Below are 22,557 nucleotides of genomic sequence, written 5' to 3'. Positions count from 1 at the left end.
CAACCCCTGCGTGTACACGTAACACGCGATGGAAAACGTCGGCCGGCCGGGATTTATAAGCGTGCACGCGCATAAGCGGGGCCGAGCGGTGCGCGTAAAATTCGCACACTAAATTAAATATGACAGTGTGTAAGTACACGCCGAGAGCGTTTCCGTTGGAAGAGGGGACGGGGGGGGGGTGGTTCTCTCACGTGAAGCTTCGGAGGGACCGTTTACCTTTGGCGCTTCGACCAGAGAGGATTCACACCCGTGACGTGGAAACGCGAATAATATACGGCGGTTAATCCGCCGACCATTGTGCCGCGAGATCTGATTATTTGATAACGTGTTAAACGCATTCCGTCGCGCGATTAAATCGATCGGCGCCCAGCGGCGGGCTCTCTGTAACCGGCGCGAGAACGTGTTGCCGCGTTTAAATCGCGTGCTTTATTATTACGAGCGGCCGCGATAATGGCAATGATAAATGTGTATCGATTATAAGTGAATCCGTTATTCCGCCGAGCGGCCGCCGACGTTTCCGGATATCAAGATATTCAGCGGCTCCGAAAGCCGCGAACCGACCGCGGCGAGTCGGCAATTTCGGCTCCGCGTTAACATCCGAGCTCTCGCCGAGTCCTCGGCGTTCACTAACTTATCTCAACGTTTATTTACCAAACGAACAATGCCAATTACCGCCCCTTGAAAGTATGCGATTCTCTCAAGTACGGCACGGGAGTTGATACGGACAGGAATCTTCCTCCAATATTGAAATATGAATTGGGAGGGCTCCGTGAAGAAATGATCGATACAGCCACCCCTCCCCGGGAGCGATCCGATAAATGTGCAGCGCGATGATAAGCCGTGAATTTGAGAAATTTGCCAGGGCGCCAGTGTGAAATTCCGCGAATATCCATCGACGACGGTCGGGAACCTTCGCCGGCGTCAATCTTGAAGCGGCAGCCGGCAACGATGCGACAACGACGGCGACGTCTACGTCGCCAACTACGAGGTCGACGGCGCGCCTTTCGTCGACATGACGAGGACCGATTAGCGCTCGCAAATTCCCAAACAATGCACGAGGAATTTACGGCGACGTCGTTCTATCGTAAACTCCGCTGTTGGCTAACTACCGTGGCACCCTTCCGACAAGGGCTGATTACGCCGCACCGAAGCGTTGTTGTTGGGCGCAAAGGGAACGCGAGTCGATGGGGAAGAATCGTGCGGCGAGGGTGAGCGGAAGAGCGATGGCGCGATGGAAAGTAGCGGGAGCGCCCGGTGGAGAGAAGGTGGGGAAGAAAAAGTGAGCAGGCGGAGGAAGAGAGAAAAAGAGGCAAAACAAGGGGAGGGAAATACTTATTACGCGAGACAGAATACATTTTCGAGGCGGGAATACGAGATATAAAATAGCAGTCTGAGTTACTCGAGATCTGCACACGCGTCCGTACGATAAACAGCGTGAAAAAGAGACGAAAGTGTGTCCGACAAAGGACCTCCGTTGACGAGTGTGAAGGACGAGAGCGCATTCCGCGGGAACAAACGTCGTTCGTTTCCGGTATAGAGGAGAGAGAGAGAGAGAGAGCTGAAGTGCGGTAAACTCCGGAGGGAGAAGGAAAGGGTGGCGACGTGGAATCAATATGGTAACGTAAACTTATCTCATTGACTTAACGGTTCTCAATCTCCCGAAGGGTCGCGGACTACCCTCCCTCCCCGGTGCACCACTCTCGGGTAGGATAATGAAATAGTCCAACCCCGGGCGAACCCAGGACCGACGCTCTTCTCGATGTCACGGTAGTTCCTGCGGGAGCGAACTGCGCGGGTGAACCGACCGGGAGGAGAGCGGGATCAGGGTGACGGGGTGGTGGAGGAAGAGCAGGAGGAGGGGAGGAAGGAGAGGAAGAGAGCGAGAATACGGGACCGAGCTGCGTCCCGCTCCTTTTCGCGCTCCCTCTTTCTCGCCTCCCTCCTTCTTCCTTTCGCGCTCTTCTCGCGTTTTCTCGCTTCCCCGCGCGAACCTAACCAGGTACGTCTTTACGCGCATTTCATGACATACGGACAATGGAAGGGAGGAATGTGCGCGGGGTGAGGACGAGAGGGAGAGAGAGAGGTAGTAACGTGTAAGGGAGAGACACAGAGGGGCGTACATCGGGGGCGGTGGACCGTGAGTGCAATGGAGGGAGACGGACGGAGGAACAATGCGGGGTGGAGGGTACTTGCAACGAACCTCGTCCCGTACGCCTGGCTGACTTTATGACGATGGCTGGCACGATGAGACGTAAAAGAGAGGAAGACGGATACCGGCGCGCTGCAACGGCGACGAGACGAGAGGGAAAGAGAGAGAGAGAGAGAGAGACCGCGATCGTGGATCATGTAGACGTCGAAGCTTCCGCCCTTCGTTCGCTTCTCGCGAACGGCAGATTCGCCGGTTGCGATTGCGAGGATTGCCAAGGCGACGGCGATTGAAAAACGTTAGACGGATGCGCGCCGATATCGCCGAGGACATTGTCCTTCTTCCGACTGTCTGCGAAGACGCTTTACACTTCCGGTTTCGCCACGAGTGATTTGTAAACGATGCGTCGAGTCGGCTCGCCGAGACTCCGTCGAGCGACACGACTTCGTCCACTTGGCATTTGAAATTCCAAAGGGCTAGTCGACAACTGTCCCCCGTCGCCTCTGGATGCGTGAAAGAGAGGGGGGACACGCCGAACTCTCCGTTAATTTTCCGGCACGTGCGATTTAACGGCGCATATCGGAACGCGCTGAAAGGGTTAATACATCATCTCGGCCGTGGAAGCGAGCGCGTCCGAAGTGTAAACAAACAGCTCGATAATCACAGGTGCTCGATCGCTTTCGTGGGATTCGCAGTCCTTCCGGCGTGCCTCGATACACGCGGCGGAGCTCAGCTTCGATCATCCCGAAGAGCGTCCTTGCGTAAGACGGTACCTCGTTCCGAATGCGTTCCCGCTTGCCCGACAAGTGTGCTAAGGAGGAAGAAAGATCTCGGCTCTCTCTCTCTCTCTCTCGCCTTCTGTGCAAACGGTCTGAATATATCCCGGATTAATCGGCGGAAATGCCGAGAGACGAGATGCGCCCGTGCGCGCTCCTCCGCTCACCTGACACCTGTGTTACCTGCACAAAGCGACCGCGCCTCCCACACGTCAGGTATCGACGTTCGTCGTCGCCTGCCAAGTGCACAAGGCGCGTCCCGGCATTTAAGCGCTCAATGCGTAGACGCGCGCGCGAGCAGAGCGAGCGCGGCACGAGTTTCGCCGCGCAACGCTTTGGATCAACGGTCGGGTTATCTCGGATAAGTCGTTAGGTAATTACACGTCTCTCGCCTTGCAAAGGGTTAATCAACGCCCTTGACGGCTGCGCGAACGTCGCCTTGCCGGTGTCACGACGTTACTACGTGCGACTACGAGCGAGCCGAACTTTGAATCTTGGATGTAAGCAGCGAGTTCCGTCCCTTTCCTAGGCGAGGAGAATATTCCCGTCATGTGTGTAATGGAAGTCCTTCGTAGACTACGCGAGACCGCCACTATCTGCTTCGCGAAGAGACGGAAAGAGGATGACGGGGTTGTAGTCTTCCCCTTCGCTGACGACTCGCCGCTCGGTTGAGGCGAAAGCGAGGCGGAAGAGGTAATCCTGTGCGACAGGTCCTCGATGTCCTCGTAATTGTCGGTGATAATAATAACGTCAAGGAGGAACGACCGGGGGAAGGGGTGTCTATTATCGTTGGTACTCGTTAGGAGTTCCTACACGGCGGAAGAAGCGAAGAAGAAAGACGGTTGGAGATGAAGGGAAATAAGGCAGGATAAACAGAGAGAAAGAGAGAGAGAGACTGGTTCGTGTACACCCCCGTTTTGCTTATTTATTCTGCTTCAGTAATTCGAGACAGAAGTTTCCCCAGCGCGCGATCTAAGTCACTACGTGAACTTTTCATTGCACCGTCTGATACGTCCCCGGAGGAGAGCTCGCGATTTTGTTTCGCGAGGAATATCGACTCCGCGTCTCGTGCTCTCGCACGACTCGGAGGAACGCAAAAAAGAAGGTAGCCGTCGTTACGGCGCTGCCGAAGAGGAGCGCTTTTGCCCGAGAAGGGACAATAATATCGAAACAATCGCTCGTGCGAACGCAATCGATGACTCCGTTGTTTCACCTCGAGCGCGCGCATGAGAACTGTCTCCGCTCGATGAATGATTTCCCGCTCCCGGAGGAAATACGAAATGCGACGTACGTGTCGCGGGGTATTTTTCGAAAATGTTTCATCGGGCGGGGTCGTGAGTCCCCTCCGGGAAAATACGATCCCCTTGATTCCGCTCGATCGTTGTGCGAGGCGCGCAGGGTCAGCCAGGCGAAACAAATCTCGGTAAGAAGTCCCGTGGAAAAGTTAAGTAAAACGGCGAAGAGAAACAGCCGAGCAGCCCGCGGCGTTTCCAAGAGCGACGTACGGCGTTTAGCTTCGCGACGGTGCGGCGAGCCTTGATTTTGAAGATTCGTGTTTTACTTCCGAAAGGGAGACGCGGGAGATTTTATAAGATTACGCGCGCCGGAGTCTCTCGGCGGTAAAGATAACAAGACCAGTCTCGTCGTACGCGTGGAGGAAGGAGAGAGAGACAGGGACTTTGGTCGCGTGCCAACGCGTAAAATTCCCAAGAACGGAATCGCCCCCCCCCCCCTTAAAATAATGCTAAGAAGTACCCGCTGCATGGATCGTACGTACCAGCGGCAACCGGTATTTTCTCCGATTGCTGAAGGAAGTTTCAAAGAGGGTCGCCGCTTATTAAGAGAACTACTTCGTTAACTACGCGAATGGGACCGCGCCCCGAGTGTATGGACGGAAAACGTCGTTTCCACGGCCATAAATCGCGCAAAACTTCGTCTCGCACGAATCCGAGACAGAGGCGCGCTCGCATCGTCGAAAGCAACGAAACCTGAATTTCCCCGTCAATGATCAAGAAACGCGTGAAATCGTTTGTAAAGCTATTTTTTGATTTTCAACATCGCGTGGAATAAGAGCGATGTGTTTCTCCCGGCATTTTCCGAGACATCCTCTCCTGAGATTAGCCCTCGGATTTGCTCTGATCCCCGGAGGGAAGTCTCGAAAAGTGGTCGAAAAACTGTCACTCGACGATTCGGAGTTAATTAATAATGAAATATATAAAGTGAAACTCCACTCCATTAGGAGCGCCCTGCGGATCGGCTAATGGCGACGTATTATTAACCCTTTGCACTCGAGGGCTCCGGAGCGGAGCCATTTAAAATTTGTCTTCAAACTTAAAACAAACTATTAACAACTATTAACAAATTAACAAAATTTAAAAAACAATAACATACAACAATGACTTCTTTTAATGCGCATATCATTTACTTATATGTGAATATGATCTTTCCACTGCTCCAATTGCTTCGAGTTGCTGGTAATATGAATGAAAAAAAACTTCGAGTGCAAAGGGTTAAGGGTGAATGTCGTTGGCGTTCGTTTCTACGCGCGCGTAGTCGTCGCTCTCCAATTTTACCGGCACTGAAGAACTCCTCAGCAATTACAAGGAGAGGAGGCGCTTGGTTTTGTTTCGAGCGCGGGTATACCTGTCTAAACAGTTTTGCGTCGATATAACATCCCGTCTTGTCCCCGGCTCGCGAACAACCTTCCGTCCTCTCTGTCTCTCACCAGGCCAACGTCTCTTTCTCTCGCTCTCTTTGTCGTCCGTCTACCCCCTTCGCGTCTCCGTCTGGCCTCGCAGCTATTCGAATCTCATCGGACGACAAGCTTAGTTTCGCCAGGCAAGAATACTGTCGTTCGCGAGAGCGTGCGACGAAGGCGGAACAACGAGACGTCCCTCGTTGGGAGAAGGACGTGGAAACTATACAGGGTGTCCCAAAGTAAACGTGTAACTGCACTATTCTCGAATGAAGTAAAATCAAGTCGCAAGAAATGCGATCTAACTGAAAAGTCGAATATTCGAAAGTATCTGATAAATCTCCCGTTAACTCGTAAGTGAACGCGTGACTTTTTGAGGGATAAAACTGTTGTTCGAATCTCGGAATTCTCGAGTGTTATTGCTGCTATTTCGTTAAATCCAAGAGTAAGTGGTGGAGGCAAGTTGCTGAAAATGGCGACTTGCCAATATCGCAGATAAGAACGGAGAAACATTCGCGTGTCTGCGAGTCAGCTTGACCTCCACATTTCCGCTTAACGAGTTGCGGATGTAAGTAATACTTTATGCACGTCGCATTAATTTCTTATATCTATCGAAGTCCGTTCGTAGCTACGCGCGAGTCGCTTCTACGATAGTTGAATCTCCCTCGGATTCAACGAATTACCTATTCCTGAAGATGGAAGCGCGGAATGCTTTTCTCAGATAAACAACCGTACCCCCAATAAATTGCAGTCGTGTTTTCGTGCGAGAATCGCACGCGCAGTTAGACGAGAATTCGAGCGATCGGCAAATTATTTCAGCGATTCCACGCTTATCAATGCATCGCCAGTTGGCTCTGCACTATTCAAGAAATTGTCGCGTCGACTGTGTCCGCCGAGTTGTTTGTTCAAGTTAGCTTAAAATCGAGAATTGGCCGGTGAGAGAAAGAGAGACCTTCAGGAGGAGAGCGAACCCGTGTCTCGACGTGCCTCGACGAATACCGATGCGAGCGGCGAAATAGACCAGCCTGTACGCGCGCGCAACACCCCGGCAACGTATACGAAACGTGCACCTTCCGACGCGGTCGCATAAACTCGACCGTATCGCACCGACATCCATACGAAATTCGCACCTTGCGCCGCTTGTCCGACCTGTTTTGTCAGCGGAAGAGATTCCGTGTACCCGTACGGAATAAACGCTCGCCGTCTCGCTTCCGCCCACTGTTTCAACCCTCTGTCATCCCCTCTGTCTACTTTTCGCTTTCTCTCTCTCTCTCTCTCTCTCTTTCCTTTTCTCTCTCTTGCTCGCTCGCTCTTGCCGAGTCCGTAGTTGGGTCCGCGTAATTATAACTTCGGTAGAATCTACGACGACGACGATGTCGACGACACCGTCGAACGTATTCTCGTTCTCGAGTTATTCACCCCTTTCGGAGGTGTGCACGCGCACCGTGTCGGTCTAATTATTTCGTTTTCCGCCGAGGCCGGTGCCGAGCGAGGAACGACGAGGACGGAAAAGTGGTGGAATAGAAGCAGAAGTGTGGGTGGAGGACCCCGAGGGCGCTTCCTTGGGCTCTTTTAGCGGCGCCTTAATGCGCCTGGCAGCCCACTTTCAGTCCCGACGCGAATCGCTTCAAGTTGTCTACCCTTTGTTTCCACCTCTTTTGATCGCGATACCGCCTTCGCGCCGTGATCCCGGCTGAAGATCGCTTGTTGACTCTCGCCGGTATGAAATTAAAAACATTTTTCGCGTTCGATCGCGAAACGGGGAGGTTTCGTTACTGCGAGCATCGGGAGGAGAATCGAGATGAGGCCGGCGGATGACGAAGTCCCGCGAAAGGCGTAAACGACGAAATCACCTACACGAAAGGACCTACACACAAGGAAGCGGAGAGAATTTCCATGCGTGATATCCACCGGAATGTAAAACGCGGATCGTCGGAAAATTCCCCGAGTCTTCGAAAGAAATTTCGTCTCCGGAAAAATTCTTCCGATGCTCTATCATCCTCCCTCCTTCCCCACCCTTTCCGGCATGCGTTCGAGACTTTATCTAAACAAAATACCACGTTTCTTCGCTTCTGGCAACAAGCACACAAACACACACACACACACAGTCGTGTTGTTGTTCGATAAAGTTGGAGAGCGCGCGAAAAGAGCACAATTTTCCGATGAGATTCGAACGACCACGGCTGCGAGAGCAACGAACAGATAGGAAATCGGGAAGAGGCAAAGAACCGCGGCCGCATCGCGCCCGAGTCGTTCGACCTTCTCCGCTCGCTCGGCCGCGCGCTCATTTAAGTAGCTAACTCGTCGAAATCGCCCCGGTGCTTTATGCTCGCTCGCGGGTTTCACGCAAAGGGAATTCGTAAACGTCGAAATTACAGCCGGAATAATCCGTGAATAATTTAGGGTGGCTGATCGAACGATATCGGAACGGGGAGCGCGGATGATGAGGCGCGGTTGGAAGGCTCGCAAAGGCCGCATCAATCCGCCCCAATTATCGACCCCACCTCATTAAGTGCCTTCGTTAATAATGTAAAAAGTATATCAATTTCCCGGCTCGTTACAAATGTTCTAATTGCAAACCGATNTTTTTCCCCCTTCGCCCCCCCCCCCCCCCCCCCATAAAACGACTATCGATCGATCGCGAATGCTCACGGTGTTCATGATAATTGCAGGTCGGCCAGGCACGGATTATCCGGTGCTGGGTAAGGTGCCCTACACGAATTTCTACTGCGACGACCAGTCCTTCCCCGGCTTCTTCGCCGACGTAGAGACGAGATGCCAGGCGTGGCATTATTGCGACATAGACGGCCGACAGGCAACGTTTCTCTGTCCTAACGGCACGCAATTCAGCCAAGCGGTCTTCGTCTGCGACTGGTGGTTCAACGTGAGGTGCGAGCTCAGCCCGAAGCTCTACGCCATCAACAGTCGACTTTACGGTACGCCCACCGAGAGCCCGACCAGACCTCACCGGCTGATCACGAAGGAGCTTCTGGAGAATATCTTCGTGCGTAGGAAATGAAGGGGGCGGAAAGGCGGCACGCGATGCGTCGTCCCGGTACGAAGAGAGGAGCTGGAACGAGCGAGAAAGAGAGAGCGAAGAAGAAGAGGGGTGACGGTCGTCGCCCGAAATAGAGAATACCTTCCTCGCGATGCGAGAGTCGCGAAAAGCGCCGCGAGACAACCGACTCAAAAATACCGACTACCCTCTAGACACACGACAAAGTACACCCGTTCCTTCCTTCGATGAATCGCCATAAGTCATATTCTTTCTCCGCTCACACTCGTTTGATCCTGAGAGTCGCTCTCTCTCTCTCTCACTCTATCTCAGATTCCCGGACGCGGCGTCAATCGAGACTATTTAGGTATTCCATCACCGGCTGATGAATACCGGCGTTGCGATTTACGTTCGGCCCTATCGCGCCAGCGGAACTCTCAAAGAATATGAAAAGACCGAGGAAAAGAAGAGAGAGAGAGAGACGATTACCGTCGCGAGCGGAAAACGACCGGCGAGATTATCCGGCGGACAATCGGCGGCTCCTGCGCGAGTAGCGGGAGGTCGAGCGGCGAACATCGCCGATACATCGCGACGAGTCACTCTTCGAGAGCGCACTCGAGCCGGCGGATCGCGGACGTGCGGGAGATTACCAGGCGGATAAATCTTTGCCCAATGAATATCGAAGCGCGATCAGCCGAAGACGAGAGAACGCTTGTCCGCTCGCTCGAGGAAGAACTGAGAGGAGGATTCGACTGTTCGTCGGATGAGCACCGCTGCGTCAATAAAAGAGGAAGCGAAGGCGGAGCGCGATTTCCGTCTGCGATCGCCCTTCCCTTCTGCCGGCACCCGACGCGTTCGTCCTGCAGCCTCGATGCGGTTTTTAATCGTTGATGAAATCGCGTTCGAGACGACTGCAGTCGAGGATCCTCTCTCTCTCTCTCTCTCTCTCCTTTTATCGCGTCCCGGCGCTTTACGGATGGACGTCGCCTCGCGTCCAGAGAATAAGAAGCTCCGGAAGTTGATCGCTACGTTCTGTAGAGAATCTCTGTGTACTGACTTATATACGCCTTTGTTAATAGTCCGACGGACTATTGCGAAAGTAACATTAAAATACTCATCGACGTTACCGACACATGTTTAGCTTCTTTTAAACTAAAGCACCGTCGATGAAGATCAGATCTGTTCTTTCTCGCTGAAACTGGACTACCTTGGTACTGGTTCTCTTTTCTTCCTTCCTCCATCAAGTCTCAACTGCATATCCGTCTCTTCTTAAGTTCCGTCAGTGTACTAGTACAGCGGAAAAGGACAGACCTACAGTAGCGAGTGAATATTCACTGTACGAGAAGAAGAGACACCCCGTCATGCCATCGGGACCGATGTCACATTCATGTCGCTTGAAAATTTCATCATCTGCTTCCGACTTTTCCAATACACTCGTCCCTGAAGAGATTAATGCGTTGCTTGCTCGCCATAGCGATGTAAGAATAGACTGCGAAAGATGTAAAAAAGCAGCTCGCGAATATTGTAAGCACGTCGATGTTACACCGCTCTTCAATGGTATCTTCGATCAGTGAGTCGCACGTGAAAGGTGCAAAAGAATAAAAGAAGAAACAGCGTCCGATGGCCGCGAGTAATTATCCGAACGGAAGAACGGGCGAATTCTCGCGACATGCGAATGCACGCGCGTGGTCGCCGCGCCGAAGGGGCGAAAAAATCGGCGCGCGTTTCGCGCGATCGCATTGACAGGCGCGAAAGTCGATGCCTCCGGAATCAATATCCGATAATACGATTGTGCACGCGTGATGCCCGAGCGAAGTACGACAACGGCTGGCTCGCCGACAATTAGTAATGGCGTGTCGTCCGATCGCGATATTGTTGCGGCTGGCGTAGCGCGCTGAAAAGCGATCGTCACGCGACGAGTTCTCGCCGTATTCGCCAATAAACGAATAATTGGGCGCGCGCGACGACACGCACCATCAATTCCGCATCAAGATCGTGAGTGGACGGTCCTGATTTTTCGTCAGAAACCGTCGGGAATCGGTGAAGGAGAGAAAAAGAGGGAAAATGGGAAGACGAGGAGAACAACGACACTCTCTAACGCGTCGCAAGTTCGTAGCGTTAATTAGTCAATTGTTGAAATTGTGAGAAAGAGAGAGAGAGAGAGAGAGTGTGTGTGTGTGTATGTGTATACGCGTACATGTACTAAAAGAAGATAACAATTACCAAACATTTCGTGAAACAGTTTTAACTTAATGATTCGGTTACTGTGACAGAATCATTCGATTGGAACTGTATAATCAAATGTTTGATGACTGTTATCAAGTTTGCCTTTCAGTGTGCGTATGGATTTTCCGCCGTGATCACTCGTGACGTTTCCTCTCGGAAATTCTCGCAGTGAAGTCTCACTCGGAAAACGAGCGAAAGATCACTCAAGCTCGAGCGATTCGGCCGTCGCTCCGCTGCATCGAGTGGAATTTCACTCGAAGAAATTCCGAGGATTCGCGAGCGATTTCCGCGCCGACAGTGCCTTTACATTTTAATATCCTCGCGCGTTGTACATAATAAAGATAGACCGTAGATGTACGCTGAAACGCCATCGATCGTTCCGAATAGCGTTGCGCACTCGCGCGGACGATACCGTAGTCCGAAGCGGACGGACGAACGTTTCATCACGTAACATATGATAAGAAATTCACCGATTGAATAATAGCCGGAGGTCCCATTGAATGGGAACGAAGCGAAAATACACATCGGGAGTGAGGGAGAGCGTGCGATATTAAAATGGAGCTCTCTCACGGATAGTTGGCTTCCGGCGAGCCTCCGTCAGTGACATCCGACCGAGGAATGTAATCATCGCAGATTGGACTAACGCTGCGCGACGCGCCACGGAGAGAGAAAGAGAGAGAGAGAGAGAGCATGCCATTACTGAAATTTTTATTTAATATAAGGGAACTCAGGCTTTTACGAGGCAGGGAGTTACTGCAAATTAGTTCGAAAAGTTTTCGCTACGGTATATCTTTAATGAGAGATGCCGACCTTTACCAGCCAATTTGCTAATGAAGAACAGTTAACGGAGACAATTTCGGCGTGACTGCAAATTACTCTTTAAGCGGGAGAGCGTACGGGCCGGATTTGCGAGCGAGCTTGCAGAAGTCACGCCTGATACGCCTCGATAATGCATACGGTATAAGGAAGAAAATTCCAGCGGCCCGATTCGTTCTCCCGTACGCGTGGTGCGAGCGCGTAACGAGATTAAGTATCACCGGTTAATTAATTGACAGCGGCGTTCGCCCACCCTTGATTCTAATGTGGTTTCAAGCATCGCATTCGATTCGCGTCTATAACTCGATTTCAGCGCCGACCGATCGGCCGGCGCGAAATTATTATTAACAAAACGTGCGGCAGCGATGCAATTTTCGGCGTGAAATGTCGTTCGTTTTCCATCTCTCAGCGTTCGATTCCGCTGAAAGATCGACGCAAGAGCGAACGGAAAAAGGCGTCGATGTCGCGCGAATTTAACGAGCTCGCTTCGTACGCGAAACGATGCGCAACGGTGTATATTATAGAAATATACATATTTACGTATTGAATAATCCGCGAGAGAGAAAAAGTTCCCAATTTCAAGTAACTCCTCCGCTAATTCCGTCAAAAATGCACGTGGAAAGGATCGAATAAACGGAAAACCAAGTCCCCAGGATCACGCGAATTTTGTCGCCGAAATTTTCGCAATCGGATCAAATTAAGTTCGTTTGACTCGATTGTCGGAGTTCAATAATGATTTTTATTCCTGTACAATCCGAATTTTCGGAGGACCTTTTTCTTATTGCGCAGAGGCAAGGCTCTCCTCTTATTGCTGCCGGAATTGTAGTTAAAAATAATTGTAAATAATATTATTTACCTGAGATTTAGCTTAANGGGGGGGGGGGGTTTCAGCTGGTTAAAAAAAGCAAGATAACTAGCGGATTACGGCGTTTACGATGTAATGCGATAGGTTATCAACGCTGGCAGTGGCCAGTCGAGAGCCATCCTTTTAGGTAACGCGAGAATTTTAAAAAAAGTCGCGAATAATGTTGGCGGTGTGACAGTATCAAGTGCGGTCACTGTGGCCGCGACTGATTCAAACCTGTGGTGTATGTGTGCGTGTACGGGGGGGAAGGGGGGGGCCGGATGGTTTTATATAAAATATCAGGTATCCGCGTTGCGTTAAATGAACCGCAAGTTGCATTCCGCGAAATAATTGGTTTTGCCAGCGTATCAGAATTCGTTTTTTTTTTGCAGGCCGCAAGCTGAGTTAGCGCGCGCGATAGCATGTGTTTCGAGGTCGGTATATGCGTGTGTGTGGTGTGGTTTTTGTTTTAATTTTATTTATTTTCCCGATTGTTCTATTTTAGATTCGTCCCGAATGCGCGGCCGGCACTCGCGTGCCCGCTTCCTGCGTTGACGCAGACTCCGCGATCTTCGACTCGAGTTGCGCGAATTTCAACGTTTCCTTGGATCGACATGTAACGTGTCCAACGTCCGACGAGGAAGAAAGAGAAATCCTCGCTCGCTCGGCAGCGGGATGCGCGCGCCGTCGTACGAAATCGTTTATTCAAAACGGCCGTAAAGCCTTCAGGCTGATATCGGAGAACACTCCGAGCGATCGTCGACGAGGATGGACGTGCGAAGCGCTCGCGAGAAAGCGACGAGGGCCGAAGCTCGCCGAAGAGGTCTAAGAATCCATCAACGAAACTGGTAATCAGCTGGGGCTAGCACGAACCACTTTCAGGGATCCAATCTCGCTGGGGTTTTGCCCTCTCCTTCGCCTCCACCCTCCCCCCGTCTTTCTTGCATTTTTCTTCCCTCCCTCGTTTCGTGCAGTAGCGCAGTACGTGCACCTACGTCGTCCACCTAGCCGCCGGGCAACCTCCCCCCGCCAGTCCGTCCAATTTTGCGGGCAAGCTCGTTCCCACGGGCGTTCGACGGCGTCTAAAAACCGCGCCGCCCGCGAAATCCCGTTTGTCCTGTCCCCGGGAAGACAGAACGTGTCGCGCACTTGGGAGCGATGGTGAACGACTACGGGAATGTCGCGAGAATAACCGCCAGCGTGAAGAAAAGTAGGGGTTATTATATCATTAGAATTCAAATTGTACCTGTTTTGTTATCTCAGCTTGCTATGTAGTAGAATGAAAAGTTTAACATGGGGCTAAACTTTCGACACGGGTCGAAACGAAAGAGTTCCTGAGGAACAGAGAGAGAGAAAGAGAGAGAGAGAGAGAGAGAGAGAGAGAGAGAGGAAGGGTGAGAAGAAAAGCTGAAGATTCTCCATGGCGAAGTATCCGACGATGCAGCTTTTTTTTCGAGAGCGAACACTCGAAGCTCCGGCAAATCGACATCGGCCGGCTGGTGATGTCCGCCCCGCGAGAAGACGCGTATAGAGCGGGCATGCCTTTAATTGCGAGGCTCTTTTGACGGCACTTTTAAGGCCGGATGCAAATGGATCGTAAAACTGGGCACTCCGGCTAGTGGGCGGCAGAAGGGGGGAACAACTGGCTCATTTACGAGTGGAGGAAAGTTTTTAGGTCCCGCCGAGTCCGTGGAGAGCCCGCGCGGCGAATGAGGAGGGCCTGTTTTATCGGTCTGCGAGTTCGAAAGTAATTCTCTTACTTGACGGCGAGACCGACAGGCCGCGCGACTACGGGACTAACTTTGCCAGGAAAGAGAGAGAGAGCGGAGTAGAGCATTCGTCGTCATCGTCGTCTTGGCTTCCTTACCGATTGTTTCTCCGAGGTAATTTCACTTCGCAACGCTCAGCTTCGGCGTATAACGCCGGTGTCGCGTTTATCTTCATTGCTCGCGGGGAATTCACGGAAGCTTGAGCCGGTTAATCTCCAGTAATTCTCGAAAAAGTATATCTTGTGCCCGTGTCGACATCGCTTCGTGTAAAAATAAATCGTTTCTCCCCTCCCTACGATCCTACCGAAAATTGAATTCGATCGACTCCGCCGATTTACTTCTGCGTTGCAGAATATCAGCGAACAACGGGGAAAGTCGTTCTATAATCCCCGCGAAGAGTCGCGACGAGTTCGTGGCGAAAAATAATTTACATCGCCGCCAGTCGCGAATGAACTCCGTGGGTTTATCCCTCTGCCGTTTTCCCCATAAGATATTGATAATTACATTAAATATAGACACAATTTTCCAGATCACGTCAGTCTCACGCGGATCCGCTGATTCGCGCGAACGAGCGAATGCATGCGCGCGCGCGCGCTTCAGGTATATATCCGGTTATTTTCGCGCGCGGACGTCGGCGAGCGACAGACACGCAGACGAATTATTTTCGTTCGCATAAACAAAGCCGCGCGACTTGAAAGGGGAGTTTAAATTGTTCGCTAGTTTTACGCGCCCGCGGCGCTCTCGCCATCCCGCTCGCTCGTCCGTTCCAACGCCGGGCCGCCCTCTTCCCTCCGTCTAACTCTCTCGATATTCCTCCACCCGCCCCTCCCCTTCACTCTTTATCGCTCTCGCTCCTTTCCCTCCCTCCCCCCACCCACGCGCCCTACCCCCCTCCCTTCTATCCCCGGAGGGGGCGCGTGTTGTTGCCGCTGTCCATCAGGAAAGATCCCGGGATGCGAGCCTGCGCTTGAAGCCCATTGATTAACCGTTGTCTGCCGCATGCTGCGAGCGAGAGAGGAAGCGAAAGAGCGCTCTCGCGCTCGCACGGGGCGAGAAGCGAGGGTGAGGACGACGGGAGGGAGAGAGAAGCGCGCGCGTTCGTGCCCACGAGCAACGTTTATGAAAACTTTGTGCATCGACTGCACCGCAGCAACGAATAAAATAACGCCCTGGATTATTCCGCNCCCCCCCTTCTCTTCCGCTCGCTCGTTCTTTGTCGACCCCCGCGCGTGACCCACCTCGCCCTCTTTCTCCTCTTACCTATCCTATCTCTCCTGGCGCCGTCCCGATCGGCCCCGTGGAGTCCCCTCGCTTAAATTATCCGAGTTTTCCATTTTGTATCGTCGATTACTTGCCCCGGAGCCCACTCGCCGACACCGGCGATGAGCAACGTCAAAGAGCTCCGAGCCGGCTACAGTCAAACGCTACGCGCGTTGCTGCGTCTCCCCCGCGTTACTAATGGGGCGTTTTCCAGCTGGACGTTATTAATACCGCGTACCTGTTCCGCCGGGAGGTGCAACGTCGTCTTGTGTGTTTTACTTTGGTGAATCGAGCGCGTGTCTCGCGGCTCCCGAGAGTGACATCGCGAACAGTTAAGTTTGATGTCGAGAAAAGATCCGAAAACATCCCTCCTACGTTGCTATATTTTTATTCATTCTAGATGGATTATTGTAATAATTTCGTTGGCTTCTACTAAAGCGGGTAAAAGGCCTCGAATAACGTTTCGTCACGAACTTGGGTATTTGGGAAGGTAAACTCTTAAAATATATTGTATGTGAGAGGGCGAGAAAGAGAGAGAGAGAGAGAGAGAGAAGTGCGAAATGCGAGAATGTATGGATGAATGCTTTCCGAATCAGATGAAGAGAACGAGAGTTTTTACGGGAAAACTGCGCCCAAATATTCAGGGGCTCTTCCGCGATGACAGAATATCTCGGATATGTACAATATTTATTCGCTACTGGTTGCAGCAACATCCTCGCGCGCATCACGGAGGATTAAACCGGCAATTGTTCGATCGCGTATGTTACGCGCGACCTGATGCGACACGATGTTAACACACTAAGCTTACGGAGGATTACAAGCAAATGACGTCGCAATGATCGATTACAGCGTAATACAACATCGTTGATTTTATCAGCAACGATTCGCCGTTATATTCTTCATGCGACGTGGAGAACGCGACGGTATTTAAGGGCGGAATTTGACNAAAAAAAAAAAAAAAAAAAACATTATATCGCTTACCACACGGAGATATTAGAATCAATCGATTTGGTTATCGGCTTACCTGAAACAGAAAGACAAATAGTATCATTGACGCTATGTTCATTTTGAAGGCAAAGATTACGTAATATATCCATATTCTTTATTAATTAATCCTAACGAAGGATATAATCCATTTGGTATTGCGGCAGAGAATACAAAGGGGGGGGGGATAAAAAAAGTATGTAAAGAGAATTCAATTGATCATTAATAAAATCAGGTTTCGATTAGGACTTTTTGTTATGGTAAACCCCAAATCCAGGCATTCATATATTGAAATAATCAATCACAGATGAATATAGATTAATAAGTACACTGAGAATAGAATTTGATAACAATTACCAAACATTTAGTTAAACAGTTTCAACTAGATGATTTGGTCGCAATAGTCAAATCATTTAGTTATATATACCGTGTAGCTAAATCGTGTGTAATTTCTTCATTTTCATTTATTTATCATATTTATTGTAATTATTAAATTTTTTATTTAAAAATGTTTCCATTATTTCTTTCTCATTCTTAAAATTCGTGTGAGATAAGCGCAATAAGAAGGCGCGATGAAGAAACGCGCGGGAAAATACGGCGATCAAACACGCGGCTGGCGAGACTCGCGTGGGATCGCCGCGGACTCCGGAATACAGGAATATTCCCCGCGCGCGCGCGAAGTAAAAATCTCGTGACGTCGAGCGGCCGTGCGGATGATCGACATGATTCCGCATGTTGCAAAAAGCGAGAGCACGAACGAGGTACCGGGACGCGATGGTGGTGGTTGTGGGAGGAGGCGGAGGAGGTAAAAACACGGGAGCGTCGACGCAGCAGCAGCGCCGTAGGATCGAGCGTGATGGGGAAAAAAAGGGAAAAAAAGCAGGAAAATGCACCAAGGCGCACCATCCGATTTTTATTCTCGTTCCCCGCGGCCCCCCTCCGACGAATGCCACCCCCGCCGTTCTCGGACGCGCGCGTTTTCTCCCCATTTCGCCCGGTTTTTTAATTCACGCGATATTTCCTGGTCGTTCGCATGTTAATTTTCGACGACCAATGACGCGGCAGGCCCGCGAGGCACAGACATCGATAATATTTCGCGTGTTTCGAGAGCAGTTCGAGAGCAAAATTCCCGATCGACTGGACCAACCCTCGTCCTCCCTCCCGGCCCCCCGTGACCCGCGCGCGCGCGCTCGTACCGCCGCCGCACCCCTTTTTCTCGTCGATATCGACACGATAGCAAACATATTGTACCTTATCGTGGCAGATGCGTTGCTGAATATTGCACACGATGTGTGTGAACGACGAGAAAGACGAGCTCGGCAGAGGAGGAGAGGAGGCGGTCGTCGAAGGGCCGACGATCGCGGAGCAATTCGCTCCGTGGGTTCTCCTGTATAATAATAATAATAATACGTGCAATGAGAAGGGGAGGGGAGGGGGGAAACGTCCTATAATGAAGTGTCCTCACGAAAAGTGGAGGTCGGTAAATAAATTTTGCAAATTTCGCCCGCCCAAAATATACATCCCAGACGATTAGTCGCCGCGACAAACAATAGCCTCGTGTGTGGTTATTACTGCTGCGCCCGGCATAATAGTTTATGCAACCGACGACATTTAATTATTCATTATGCGGTTTAGCATATTCGCTCTCGCATATATATACTGTTAATTAAATAATTGATTAGTTATTTATCGAGCATGCCGGGCGGCGCTTGCCGGCGGAGTGAAAGGTCGGCGCGTGCGCGAAAAATATCGCGTTTCTTATCGCGGTTAATTCGTGCTCTTTCACGCGCGATATCAAAATGAATCTCGCTCCGTTACGAAATCAAACAGAGGACGGATAATATCGGCGATCTTGCGAAACGGTCGCGCAGCTCGATTTGAATGATACGCGATCGAGGATCCTACGAAGGCGAGCGCGCGTTAATTAATTAATTGGTGCGCTTAAACGCTTCCGCGATTTATCGCCCGATGTGTTTCCATTTTCGGCGCATTATGCAATCTCCCTGGCGCAATAGGTCGCAAATACCGTGTTCTCGCGGATATATATATTCAGCAATTTAAGAAATGTAGGAAACGTAACGTGATATTACGCGAACAACGTTTGAGACGATCGAGGCCGCCTCTTCGCTAATATTAACCCTTTGCACTCCGCTGTCGCCGTAGCGGCGACATGGTTGTTTTGCTGCCTCGGCACTTTAAGAAATTTTAAGTCCTAAAATTTATGTTTTTCTTTTATAATATAAGTTAGAATATGTTTTGTTATAAAATAGCTAAGAAATAAAAACTTTGTTTTATTGAAACGACTCTATTTTTCTTCTACATCATAGGTATGTACTTGGAACTAATAGCCTCTATGCATTACTAGGCTGGAGTGCAAAGGGTTAAGTGGAAATTAGCAAAGTTGTCGTGGTTCGATCCTCAGACGAGAGCCGAGGTAACCCGTCGCGAGCGAGTTTCTCGTAGAAGGGTCGGAAAATTCCCCTGACGATGAGAGACACGATAGACTCGGGAGCGCCGTTTGACAATCGAAGATGAGAAGCAAGTGTGGCAGTGCGACTGCCACCACCGTCGGAGATTTCGATGCCCGAATACAATCGGCAGTGGTGGAACTTCGGTGCCAGGCATCGGAATCGCTCGACCTTTGTAACTCGACTTACAGCTCGTCTCCCCTTCGATGATTCGGGAGCGATCGTCCGGAATCGCCCGGGTTCAAAGTACGATTGTTCAAACTACGTGGTGTAACACGGAGGAAATAGAGGTCATACAAACGCGGAGGTTCTCTCGAGGAGAGCGTCGACGTGAATTTTGCAGATTTCGCCCTCCTGAATCTACTCGGACGATCAATTGCGTAACGAACAATGACCTTGCAATCGCCGCGTGGCGAAATAATGTAATGCAAAGGTAGGAGAGCGACGGAGGGAAAATCTGATTTAATGAAAAGTGTAAGAACTGGCGAGTGAATAATGCGGGTGTTGACGCATTCGCGGGGAATTTGCGGAGGTTCTCTTTTCTAGGAGTTTTTGCCACTCCTCGTGGTCTTCCCGGTCTCTTTCACAATAGAGAAGGTTCCAGTCGGCGAAAGTTATAAAAAAACATCTCGCACACGACGAATGTGACAGGTTTTTAATTGCAAATGTGTATTGAAATATTCATCTCAAAATCGATACGCAATGTTTTGTTTTTCTTCTTTTCAGAGGCACGTTTGCGTGTACCATTTACGAGAGGCGTCTTTCAGTTGGTTTCTGCTCGAATTTTTTATCAGTTTCGCATAACAAACGCGAATCCGCGCAACAAATAGCATTGATATTGACGCGCGCGTCGTGCAAACACCTATTTCAAGGAATCCTGCCTGAGCGTGTTATAAATAATCCCTGTAGCTAAAAATCACCATGGTTTATGGTTAATCCGGCAGTATTTTTCCCTGCTGATATATCGCGCACCAGCAGCGTGTGCGCACACAATGCGGCCGCGCCGGACTGCATCCCCGCGAAATGGCCGCGCCTCTCCCGTTTGATTATTCACAGTTATTCCAATGGGTTTTGGCTTTCGATTTGACTTTTGAAATTTCATTTTTTATGCGTCGCTGTCCGTCGTCCTTGCACTTTTTATCGAGGAAATCTGCGCCGACGGTATATCGAAAAATGCAACAAACCGTCGTTTTCTGTTTCCGACGAGTTCCAATGCCCGACGAGTTTATGACTCGATTACGCATATCCACGTCGGTTATTTCACAAGCGTTCGCGAGCGCGTTTCGACAGATTTCTTGCGATTCGACTGTTGCAGCAAGAGCGACGATCATTCCGAAGAGCCTCGGGACGCTCGAGATCCTTCGATTCCCGTTGATTAACGGCTCGGATATCTTTTCCTTCACGTAAAAAGCTACGCACTTTACCGTAGGACGTGGCGAATCACGCGGGCCCATAAGGAGCGAACAGAAATTCTCCGCTACATTTGCAATTCGAATGTAATTTATATGTAGTCGCGCATATAAAAAGCACCGGGTCGACGCGGCCTTGGTCGGACGGGGACGGAGAAAAAGGAAGCTGTCGCGATCTCGGAAGAGAGGGGGGGCCGCCTAGATGAAAGAGAGCCTGTTCGTTTGTCACCTGTACGCATCGGATTCCCGGGCGAGGCGGAAAGAGAAAGCCGGGCAAGGTGCGGCCGAGACACGCGGTCCACCTTGCTTTCTTTGTAACATAAATTCGATACGTCCGAACGTCCGTGGTCGCACGGGAGGGAAACGCGCCAAGGTAGCGACGAATACGCCGCACGGTGTACACGCAAATGAAAGCGAGTAAAAGTAGCAAGTAGACGCGCGCACCTTACCGTCGGTTAAGAAAGAACATGAAAAACCGGACGAGACAAAGGGCGATTTGTCTCGGGAGCGAGACAATGCCTGTCGCGATCCGCCGTAGAATTCTTAGGGGCCGTGGGCGAGACGCGAAAACTGATGAAGCGGATCTCGCGGAGAAAGGCTGGGACGGAGGACAAAGAATAAACAGAGCAGAACGTCGTCGACGAACGGAACGCGGAGATAGATGAATCATTTATTCCCTGCGCTCTGGGAAGACTGCCCTCAGGCACGAGAAGCAATAATTATAGATGGAAAGAAAGAGGAAAAGTAATAATTAGCAAAGCAATTATGTGTATATGTACAACATTAAACGTGTCCTGATGCAGGCGCCCTTTCGGTCAGAGGGAGGAAAAGATCGAGGAAGGGACGCGGAAACGCGAAAAGAGGAGGAGAAAACGGGGCGGGAACGGAGGCGCGGAATCGTTGTCGGTCGGCGTTGCTGCTCTACCGGCTTAATCGCATTCAAACGCCTGTGAGCACGTCGGAGCTTCGAGCTCCCTCGCCGGACACGTGTTTCTCTGATTTCATCCAAAGTTACCCCCCGTTCCCGTCCACCTAAACCATCTATCCGGCCACCCTGCCGTCCGCCCGCTCGGCTGTCTGCCGTGCGCGTTTCTCGTCCGCTGCACGCTTCGCGGGTAACGCATCGGATGCGTCTCTCGCGATACATCCGTTTGTATCGCGCGAAAACCCTGTTCTGGACCGATGGATACCTAGTTGCTTGCTTACCAAAGAGTAACCAATCGTGGCAACCCGCTCAGCTCACGCTCTCGTACACGACAATGCGCCGCAGACTACGCTCCCTCGCTGTGAATTTTTCGCCGGAAACGACCCTTCCGTCACAATGGAGTCTCTCCCGCTGCAAGCGAGTACCCGAGAATTGCATCGTGAACGATTGACCGCGAATCTTCACGCCGATCATCGTGCGCAGTCCTGCGTCTGTGACCTTCGGCCTGAGAGATCCTTGCGTGAAGCCCGCGCGGACCGAAACCGCGGATGTTGCGGCCTGCTTCGAGCTGTGCGCAGTTGGCCGGAAATAAGCGGCGAAACGCAATAATCGAGCGGTGGGCGCGCACCGTCCTCGATGAACGCGCGACGAAAGAGGTTAGGTCCTCTAATTAGATGACGCGGCGAAGGGGGGGTGGAACGCGCGCTTGAAAAGTAACACGACGGTAGTCGAGAGGAGGCCTGCTCACGCGCGAATTGTGACACAGCCGAGACTTCTCGTCGACCCTCTCATCCTCCTCCTTCTCCTCCTCCATCAGCGAGCCGGCCAGAAGTTCCGCGATCACTCGCGCGTTAGCGAACTAATTGGCGCGCGCAGGAAGCGGGCGTTCACGTAATCGGGCGAGATTGTGTCTGCGGTTTAGCAGCCGCGCGCGAATCGAGAAACGATAACGACTTCGTCCTGACCGACCAATCAGTTAAGAGGGCATTCGTGTTAAAATCTGCATAACTAAGGTCCCACGCAAATAAACACCCACTCTCCCGTGTCCGAAGCGTTGCGTCTGCGAGAGTTTCGAAGCCGCGCGTATCTAAGTGCCGGTCGGTCCTTGGAGTCTACACGGCTACTTGGATATTCCGGAACTTGGACGGGAAGGGATAGATAGGAAAGTCTATCGCCGCCGGGGCTAATACCGCGTATTTGCCCAGGCGGGGAAAGGAACTTCAGGGAGGTTGAAAGAGGCTCTC

The 22,557-nt window shown here is 51.2% G+C and overlaps 2 protein-coding genes across 4 annotated transcripts in view; one reads left to right on the top strand and one right to left on the bottom strand.

The window, feature by feature from the left end:
• Positions 1-10,235, top strand: part of LOC106745951 — a 62,643-nt gene extending 52,408 nt beyond the window's left edge. Inside the window, exon 3 of the mRNA XM_014622009.1 lies at positions 8,290-10,235. Within this exon, the coding sequence (XP_014477495.1) occupies positions 8,290-8,636 (347 nt within the window). The 3' untranslated portion in view covers positions 8,637-10,235. The remainder of the gene's footprint in view (positions 1-8,289) is intronic.
• LOC106745947 (RING finger protein 17-like) overlaps positions 1-22,557 on the bottom strand; it is a 170,070-nt gene that overhangs the window by 65,515 nt on the left and 81,998 nt on the right. The window contains exon 1 of one of the 3 annotated variants that reach the window (XM_014622003.1): positions 21,595-21,616. The exons of the other annotated variants lie outside the window; for them this stretch is intronic. The gene's annotated coding sequence lies outside the window, so the exon portion shown is untranslated. Of the gene's footprint in view, positions 1-21,594; positions 21,617-22,557 lie in introns of those variants that run through there. 3 annotated transcript variants of the gene reach the window in all.

This window comes from Dinoponera quadriceps, unplaced genomic scaffold (assembly GCF_001313825.1).
Source record: "Dinoponera quadriceps isolate SergipeBrazil2010 unplaced genomic scaffold, ASM131382v1 scaffold1872, whole genome shotgun sequence".
Lineage (NCBI taxonomy): Eukaryota > Metazoa > Arthropoda > Insecta > Hymenoptera > Formicidae > Dinoponera > Dinoponera quadriceps.
This window is presented reverse-complemented; position numbering and strand designations above follow the sequence as displayed.